This window comes from Loxodonta africana, chromosome 3, assembly GCF_030014295.1.
Source record: "Loxodonta africana isolate mLoxAfr1 chromosome 3, mLoxAfr1.hap2, whole genome shotgun sequence".
NCBI classification, from domain to species: domain Eukaryota; kingdom Metazoa; phylum Chordata; class Mammalia; order Proboscidea; family Elephantidae; genus Loxodonta; species Loxodonta africana.
Window position 1 is genome coordinate 105306042 of NC_087344.1, and position 10189 is coordinate 105316230.

At 42.2% G+C, this 10189-nt stretch overlaps 1 protein-coding gene across 1 annotated transcript in view; it reads left to right on the plus strand.

Annotated features, from left to right (window-relative positions):
• The window catches only part of CACHD1 (cache domain containing 1), a 294726-nt gene extending 285372 nt beyond the window's left edge, over positions 1-9354 (plus strand). Inside the window, exon 27 of the mRNA XM_003411041.4 lies at positions 7593-9354. Within this exon, the coding sequence (XP_003411089.1) occupies positions 7593-7831 (239 nt within the window). The 3' untranslated portion in view covers positions 7832-9354. The remainder of the gene's footprint in view (positions 1-7592) is intronic.
• Positions 9355-10189: the final 835 nt, after the last annotated feature.

Here is a 10189-nt window from a genome sequence, read left to right on the forward strand (position 1 = left end):
GGAGTTGTAGGACTTTTCTTGTAATTGTAAACTCTTTATTTCTCAAGATGGCTGTTTAATTCTCCAGAAATCTCTATTTTCTTTCCGGAATCAGGTGTTTTTTTAAAGCATAAATAATGCATTTATGCTTCTTTGACTCAGCTTTCTCCACATCTACGTTGAAAAACAAAATCTTCAGTGTGTTCCCATATCTGTGCTGAAAAATGCAGGAGTGAGTATTCGTCAAAGCAACCAGTACCCTTTATACTATAGCCAGCCTTCAAGCTCCCTTTGGGAAACAGGCAAAGCTAAAGAGGAAAACGGTTTTGTAAATCAAAGTCTGTTAATCTGGGCTTGGAATGACATTGTCTGCATTAACCAAATAGAAGTTTTAATTTTCTAGGGTGAGTCAAAGCAGAAGTTAAATTTTTCAGTTTCTTTGGCTTTCTGGCTTTTTTCCCTAAAAACCTTTGAACCTGCATAATATTCTTCTGCCAAGCAGTTCTGTGCCTCTTCTCCTTTGAATAATAAAACAGGTCTGAGGCTACTAAAGTTCAGCAGAAATAATTTCTTATTCAGCAGGAATACTGGATCCTTTTCTCTCTCTCCTCCAGTAGCAACTGCATCAATACCAAATTGGAGCTCTGAGTGACGACGTTTCGGATGTCCCGTTAGGGCTCCCATTGTCTTGGTAAAATGGCATGTGAAGCACCAGTTCAGATGAAAGGAAAGGTGCAGTGTCAGAATCTGGAATCGGAGAAATCTAGCTGAGGGCTTGGGTTCTTTCAGTTTTCACAATAATTGGATCCCTCTTATCCCCAAGGAATGAAAACTAGTTTCTCGTGCAGATGGAGTGCAGCACCAAAGGAAGGAGAAGACATTGACGTTCCACATAATTCCAAATGCACCACAAAATCAATAGTGTTTAACTACAAGTTGTCATCTCCCTAAACCTGTGCAGTGGGTCAGTAAAAGTGGCAGCATCAAGTTAATTGTCCCTGGGATGCCTAGATGATAAGCTGTACCTGTACTGAAGTGGTTAAGAGTTCGGCTGCTAACAAAAAGGTTGGCAGTTCGAATCCACCAGCCGCTCCTTGGAAGCCATATGGGGTAGTTCTACTCCGTGTCCTAATGGGTCGCTATGAGTCAGAAATGACAGCAATGGATTTTTTTATATATACGCTAAACAGGAAAATCTAATCGTTTTGTCAGCACGCTTCTTGCTCATCTGTGTATTCTTCTATCTGGTCAATTTATCGGGCACCTAGTATTTGCTAGGCACTGTGGAGAGATTTAAAGATGGCAACATGTCATTTCTGCGAGGCAGCATCATGTAGCAGAAGAGCTTATGAGACAGGGTCCAGAAGAGCTTGCTTTGAATCCCACCTCTGCTCATTTTTACAAGCTGTGAGATCTTAGTGAAGCTACTTTGGACCACAGTTTTCTAGTCATTAAAATGGGATTGAAAATTCTATTTCAACATTAACATTCACTGTATCATTATTCACAGTAGCCACAAGGTGGGAACAGCCCAAATGTCCATAAATGGATCAACCAAATGGAGTACAGACATACAATATTATTCAGCCATAAAGAGAAATGAAGTTCTGATACATCCTACGACATGGATGAACATTGAAAACATTACGCTAAGTGATATAAGTCAGACACAAAAGGACAAGTATTGCTATGCTATTATGTGAAATGTCTAGAATTGGTGGCTGTACAGAGACAGAGGAGTCTGGGTAATACAAATGCACTCAGCTGCTAACCTGGAGGCTGAAGGTTCAAGGCCATCCAGAGGCACCTCAGAAAAAAGGCCTGGCAATCTACTTCTGAAAACCATCCACTGAAAATCCTATGGAACACACTTCTGCTGTGACATAAATTGGGTTGTCATGAGTCAGAATCAACTCAATAGCAGCTGCTTAGAGAGACAGAAAGTAGATGAGTGGTTACCAGGGACTGCGGCGAGGGGAATGGGAAGTTATTGCTCAATGGGCACAGAGCTCTTTCTTGTAGCCATGAAAAAGGTTGGCTACCAATAGCCATGATGATTGTACAACAACATGAGTGTGATTAACGCCGTTGGATTGTACACTTGGAAATGGTTAAAATGGCAAATTTTATATCATGTCAATTTTACCAGAATTAACAAAATTTTTACTTCATAAGGTTGTTGTGAGGATTAAATGAAATAGCACATGACAAACAGGGAGCTCAGGGTTGGCCCCCTACATCCGCACCCCCCCGTCCTCAAGGAATTTATAATCCAGGAAGAAACTGTAAACGAATGCATGTATTCACTACTCGATGGGATTGCCATGGATTAGAATCAACTCAACAGCAAGCAAACTCCGCAAGACTCCAAAGGCAAATGCTGAATTTAGAGCCTTGTGGAGCAACGCAAGGCCGTTTTCTAGAGGTGCATAGATTTTATCAGTTACTCTCTGTGGCCACTAGATGGCGAATGAGTCCCCAGAAGGACCTAACATACCTTACAATCAAGAGCAGTTTCTTAGGAACCTTCAGATACATTAGCAGAATGCAATAGACCAGAAGTCTAACCTTGACCGCCATCCTGAAGCCTGTTTCTCTGTTGAGATTGTCTTTGCAGAAACTTTTCTATCTATGCCTTTGGACAGGTTTTTCCTTTGAAAGTGTTTTTAAATATTTTTTGTGATTTACATACGCTTTTTTCACCTCTGTGAAAACAGGGACCATATCTGACTTGTTTGTTTATTTAAGTTTTTCTATTTTTCCAAGTTATACATGCACAGAGTTTAGAGTCAAATACTTCTACAAAGCTTGTTATGGAAAGTCAGCATCCCTGATAGGTTTCCCAGTTTTTCAGTTCCTAGAGGTAATGACTTTCAAGTCTTTTTTTGTTTTTTTTTTTTTAATTGTGGTAAAAATATATATAACAAAAGATGTGCCAATTCTACATTTTTTACATGTAGCCCATGTCTGTCTTCTTCGTTACTGTGTTCCCAGTGCGCAGCCGAATTGCCTGGCACTGAGAAATACTCGTTAATTTGTTGAGTGAGATTATGTATTTGGCTTTCTCCTGCTTCTCCAGAACGTGCTACCACCCACACCACCACCCACACATGCACACAGACACACACACGTTTTCATTAATTATTGAGAGAAGAAGCCTAAGTTACAGAGGGGTTACAGAATGGCCCCAGTGTAAGAGTTTTCTTTGGGAAGGGTCTTTGCTGTGGTGCTCATCAGAAAGCAATAGCAACAGAAATGAGGGGTACGTCCAAGTTGTCTTGATGATAGCTGCACCATCACCACTACCCTGCGTATGAACCTCAGGGCCTGTGACTACACAGGTTTAGGATAGGCCTGAACTCTCTATCAGAACTCCTCGGTAGAACCCAATGAATCCTGGCATGCCTTCATTTGATGACACTGATGAATAGGAAGCCAGACAGAATCATAGATGATAATAAAAAAAATTCATTGGTGCCATTGCTTTGGGGGTATAATATGTGTTTTTTTTAAGTGCCTGGTTTGTTAAAATCTGTTAAATTTATCTATCGTGAAGATAAATAAGGCCCTGTATTCCAAGAAAGAATTTGCTAGTGGACAAGACAGATCAGTATTATAATGTGGAAAGCTCTTAGAGACGTGCACAGGATGCCTTGTTAGCTCACAGAAGCAGCACCAGACCCCGTGTGGGTTGACAGGGTTGGAGGTGGGAGGGAGAGAGCTGGTTGGGAAGGCTTCCTGAAGAAGACATTCAAACTGAAGCCTGAAGTATAATAGCAAGATGAAGGAAGGTGGGGAGGGTGAGCCAGGCAGGAGGAGCACCATGAGTTTAACACCATGGATGTTAAAGTGAATTGTCTGGGTGCTTGTAATGAGCAGAGACAGGAAGCCATCCAGAAGGTATTTGGAAGCAAAGTGAAGGAAGCCTGGTACTAAAGTTTGGCCAAAAATAAACAACATAGATACCGAAATGTTGCTAAAATGTACATTAATCCTTTACATGTACAGCACAAGATAGTTTTAGCATACACAGTACTCTCACTGAGGTTCTAGAGCCTAGCATCCAATCTTAAATTCCAGACTCAGCACTGCCAAAGCTGAGAAACTTATTCTGGCTCTTGGTCTCTCAGTCTTGTTAATGGCATCACTATTTCCCCAGCCTCTGAACTTAGAAACCATGACCTTATTCAAGAATGCCATTTCCCCTGGTATCTTCACCAGTCAAGCCCATTTGGTCACCAAATTCCATCTACTCCGTACTTGAAAGGTCTCTTAAAGAGGCCAGCTGTTTGCTCACTTCCAAACACTGCTCTGACCTTCAGGCCCTCGCCATCTCTTCAGGGCCATGTTCAGCCCTCTGTCCACTGAGGTTCTGATCTCTCCCTCCTTCGGTCTTGCCTCCCTGTTGTGCCAGCAAATCATGTGAAAGCACACCTTCTATCACTACCACCACCCCATTGCCCATTCTAAATCCTAACTTCTAGCTTCAACCACTCTTCTCTGTCTGACCTCAGCTTTCCAGCCTCCTCATCTCCCATTCTCCCCCACACCACCCTTCACTACACACACACACACACACACACACACACACACACACACACAGGGTTTTTCACCATTCCCAGAATCCACCAGATCTTTTCAGGCTACCAAACCTTTGCATATGCTTGCCCCACGTCCCGGGGTGGTATAAACAGTTAACACGCTTGGCAGCAACTCAAAGGTTGGAGGTCTGAGTCTACCCAGAGGTGGGTGCCTCAGAAGAAAGTCTCGGTGACATACTTCGAAAAAATCAGTCATTGAAAACCCTGTGGAACATAGTTCTCCTCTGACATACATGGGGTCTCTATGAGTTGGAGGCAACATGACGGCAGCTCATTGGTTGAGCCCTTGCCTGTAATACCTTTTCACCCCTTTCTTTACCTAGTCACCCCTTTCTTTTCCGTCAAGAGCACCTTAAGTGTCACCTCCTCTAGTCTCCCAAGAGAGTTAACTGGCTTCAGTCTTCCTTCATTTTGTTATTCCTGTGTTTTAGCACATGTATGTACATTTTCCCTTCTTGACCTTGGCTTTCTTAGGGATGCTCAGGCCTCATCTTACCCCTTTTCCTGGTTAGCCCTCAGCCCAGCTCCTGACACCAAGGAGGCAGTCAGTAGTGATAGACACATACAGCAATGAAATCTCCCCCTTCTACACTAGATTCTTTGAGGCTACAATCCTGAGAGTTTCCCGCTAGATATTTCCGTGTATGTGACCCACACGCTCTCAGAATCAATGTGCACAAAACCAAGATTCGTTTTCTTCCCTGAGACTCAGGGTCTCAGAGTGCCCCTCTTTAGTCATCCTGACTCGAAGGTGTAGTCGCTTTAACCACCCCTCACCTCCCACACCCTTTCCCATCCAATCACTCGCCAACTTCTTCCATTGTTTCGTCCCCTGAATATCTTTCAGTCTATTTAATTCCAATCTAGTTTTACTTTCTTTACCTTTCATCAGGGCTGTTGCAATAACCTCTAACTGCCACCTCTCTCTTCCTTCCATTCATCCTCCAAATTGTCACCGTAACTATCTTTTGATCAATGCCATTTTTTGGTCTTCTCAAAACCTTGTAATGTTTTTCCATTTTCTGTCCTCTGGCATGGCTTTTATTATCTGACTTTAAGTTACCTTTCCACCTTCCAGTTGTCTTTTCCTCCAGCTACCTGCTAAGCAGTCATCCTAGCCACATGGTACAGGAATGGCTTTGTGTTTCCATGACTCTGTCTCTATTCGTCCTCTTCCCTTTCCCGTGTCTACTTACCAAACTCCTGCTCATCCATTGAAGCCAAACTACAATCTGAAACGTTCTCACACCATCCAGCCAGAATTGGTTATTTCCTCTTCTGGATTTCAGTTATACCTCAGTTATAGCACTTATAGAGGGACAGTGATGGTTCAGTGGCAGAATTCTCACCATCCACGTAGGAGACCCGGTTTTGATTCCCAGCCATTGCACATCAGCATAGGCACCACCCATCCATCAGTGGAGGCTTGTGTGTTGCTATGATGCTGGGAAGGTTTCAGTAGAGTTTCCAGACAGTGACAGACTAGGAAGGAAGGCCTGGCAATCTGCTTCCAAAATTCAGACAGTAAAAGCAATATGGATCACAACAGTCCAGTTTCCTTATGCGTGGGATGGCCATGAGTTAGGGCTGATTCAACGGCAGCTAACAAGAACAACATAACACTTAACATTTTCTGCATTCAAGTAAACCTAGGTTCCTGAGCATCTGTCTCCTATTGTGAAATCCTTAGGGAAAAGAGACGCCTCTTATTCATGTTTCATAGTCAGCCCTTCCCCCAGCTTCAGTAAATGAATAATTGAGTTGAGCTATGCTTGCACTTGTTTAATTTCTCAAGCACTAGCTTTTGAGCTCCTAGTGCAGGGCCTGTATTTTCATCTGGGTGTCTACTGCAGTGCCCAGAGCCATGTCTTATGTGTAGTAGGTGCCCAATAAATATTTGTTGGGTGGGACTATTAAATGATTCTATCATTTGAGAAATGTTTCACTGAAGACAGAATTGCCTTTCTCATTTTTGCATGGAGCAGGCATTCTCAACCACCAACTATTCCTGCTTGGCTGTGTGCAAGCACATCAATTTTACAGCCACAAATGTGACGAGCACAACCCACGGGTGAGCGCTGATTGATGCTAACTGTAGATGCGGCGGAAATATTAATGAGCTGTCACTTCTCAACGTTTTTAAAGGGGATTTTTGCAATATTTAAAAACATGCCAAGGTTCCTGGCATGGAATCCTTTGATCAACAGCGGAATTTTCTTTTGAAACATGTATTACTTAGAATACTAAAAGAAATTAATCTTGCAATACAGTGAGCCAGCTTATACAGAGAATAGTTGATTCCTCTGTTAGTTCTGTGGGCATTATAGATACATGTGTGGAGTTGGTGTTTTTTTAGGTACTCGAACTTGGGAGGAGTTCCTTAGCTTCTCTTGATCATTTTTTCCCTCGCCTATCTGTAAAATGGACATGGAAGCAGGTGCCTTATTGATATGCTGGAATTATATGAACTAGGTGCCTGCCCTGTTCTGTTGCAGGTGCAGGTAAGGGTGGGGTGGCCGTCACCTTTGTTCTTACTGTAGCATCACATCCAGGCATTTTGAAGCCCAGTTTCCCCACTGTTGTAAGTGCAGTTAGGATCTGTTTCTCAAAACTGCCCTTTTTTCTCTTTAAAATAAGAATTAATCTTATTCTGGGGAGACATGAAGGAGGATAATTCCCAGTGTCAGTGGTGGTTTCCTCTGGATGCTAGGATGATGTGGACTGGTTTGAGTTTTTATTTTGTTGGTTTGGGGGTTTGGGGAGGGGGTTGTATTATTTTTCGTATCCCCATGTTCTCAATTGTCTAAGTTGATTATGTATTTATTGTGTCATTTTTTAAGGAGAAACACTTAACTAATGATCTCTTTAAAAATCAGCCACTTTCGATCTGCAGACAGTATTTGCCCTCAAATAGCACCCAGATAGGAATACCTCCCAGTACGATCTATAAATTGTAAGTGAAATCTCCTTCCCTCTTGAAGCTCTCAACTGCTCGTCTTGTTCATTTTCTAGGTTACAGCACCATGAGCCCACAGGAAGATAGCGAAAATCCTCCGTGCAACAATGACCCCTTGTCAGCAGGGGTTGATGTGGGAAACCACGATGAGGACTTGGACCTGGACACCCCGCCTCAGACTGCTGCCCTACTAAGTCACAAGTTCCACCACTACCGGTTACACCACCCCACCCTTCATCACAGCCACCACTTACAGGCAGCCGTGACCGTACACACAGTTGATGCAGAATGCTAACTATCTCCTGGGCTCCATGAAAAGACAGGACCTGGGAGATAGTGTTCAAGAGAGAAAAAGAGCCAGCACAAGACCCACAGCAAGAGGCCCCTGTGTGTGTGCTTTGTCCAGCGTGGTTTAACTCATTTCCTGCCTGTTCACATGTTTTAAAAACAAGTGAAACAACAAAATCATGCTTGTGAAAATGTGAGGCTGGTGCTGAAGCGGAGGGGAAATAAGCCTGATTAATGAACCTGCCATAATACTAGTGGAATGGAAAAGAGGCAAACCTCCAAACATAGAGATGAAACCTTTAAATGAAACAGTGAGAACCTTCCTTAAGCTGAGCCAGAGGAATGTTCTGAGCAGCCAGAAACATTCAGCTCTCCTTAACTGGAAGAGAGGAAAAGCTGGGCAACCCAAGACTGGGAATGTGGCACATCCTGATGTCAACGTGTGCTTTGAAGATTTCACTTTGTTTCTTGGCGGTACCTAGATACCACGGTGGCTGTATGGAACTCGAGTTAAGCTCTGAATGATGCATCTCAAAATTTCTAAGTAAAGGATTATTTTTCTACTATTTATTGAACTTTCAAACATTCTCAAACTTTGGGGGGAAAGAAAAAGAAACACATGAGAAATTTCCAGCAATCATCCCTAGCTGTTTTGTGTGTGATGAAGTGGTTCTTTGATTAAGGAATCCTATTTCCTATTTAACTGATAGAATCCCACTGCCCCACTCCACAAAATGAGAAAATGAAGAAATCTTTCTCTCTGACTTGTTTACGTGCATTTTCTTTAGAAGATCATTACATGGAAACCCATCCTTCTTTGTACTGCAGTATTCTTTCTCTGTTTTTGACAGGGGGAGGGAGGAGCAGGGGAGGCCAAGAAGTGTTTAAAGCAATTTTATGTTTCCCTCTAACTCATTTCCACTCCCCATACAACGCTTTCCTTAGGCGTCTACAAAACCTGATATTACAACTCTCGCCGTTTAGCTATGGGAGAGTGGTTATTCTCCTTGTTTTAGAAATGTTACAGATTAAAAATACAGCCTACTTTGAGTCTGAGAATACTAAACACCTAAGGAAAGACGTTTTTAACATGGTGAAATTTTGGTTCTTAATTAAAGATTTCTTCAGAAACCACAGTGAAAAGCTGCTGCCAGGTATCTGAGAAGTTCTCCATCAAACTGCTCTATGATTTCTACAGGAATTAATTAATCAAATCTGGCTAATAGAACATGGGGCTTTGTAACCTTAAAGTAGTGTTCTAATTACGGTGATGTATTTTAGCTTCACATTTTGTGATTCAAGTATGTTATAAAGACATTCTTGCACCGTGTGTGTGGTAAATCTCAGTTGATATGTAGTTGGAAAAAAAAATTCACCTAATAATGTTTTAATGATAGGGTATTATGATATAATGTAAAAACAAATTGGCTCTTCAGCAGTACAGAAAGTAAACTGTATGTGTGCTATCAGGAAACCCCTTCATACTGTGTATAAAATTGCAGTCTAGTGAAATAAACTGTATGCAATGGACGGTGTTAGTGGCTGTGGTGATTTGTGAACATACCCTTTCTGGTGCCTCAGCAAGTTGCATGCACTTCGTAACCTGGCAGGTCAGTTGCCAAACTGGAAGTGGGCCTCCTGACAGTGCTGCAGCTACCATCAGGGGCTTCTCTGTCGTCTGGGGCAGACAGAAATTTAAGAATATAATGGGGTAAAGTAAAAAGCAAACAGTAAAACATGTAGAACATAGCTTCCCTTTTCTGATCATCTGGAGCCCTGGTGGCACAGTGGTTAATAGCTGTGGCTGCTGAGCAAAAGGTCAGCAGTTCGAATCCACCAGTCACTTCTTGGAAAGCCTATGGGGCAGTTCTATTCTGACCTATAGGGTCGCTATGAGTCAGAATTGACTTGACGACAACAGGTTACAGTTAGAGGTTTTCTGATCGCCTAAATCGGTGCCATTAATAATAACTAAATTGTTATTCTGTAGCTGCTGGAGAGATTGAATGAGTTTTCTGTGTCTTCAGAAAATTACATCTTTCCATGGGATACTAATTTTTTTCTCTCAATTTGAGAAGCCCTGTGTTATGAAACTAAACTCTTGAAAGGAGGAATTTGGTGTTTTCCAAGAAAAGAATCACAAAATCTAGAGCTTAAAAATGACGTATTTATTGCCTATCCAAAGACAATAACAGACATGCACTTTGTGTCTTTCACGATAAGAATCTATCCTATCCTGAACTTCAGGAGAAAGTAAGTTGAATCCTTGGAGTCCCTGGGTTGTGCAAACAGTTAACACACTTGCTGCTAACCAAAAGGTTGGAAGTTTGAATCTACCCAGAAGCACTTCGGAAGAAAAGTCTGG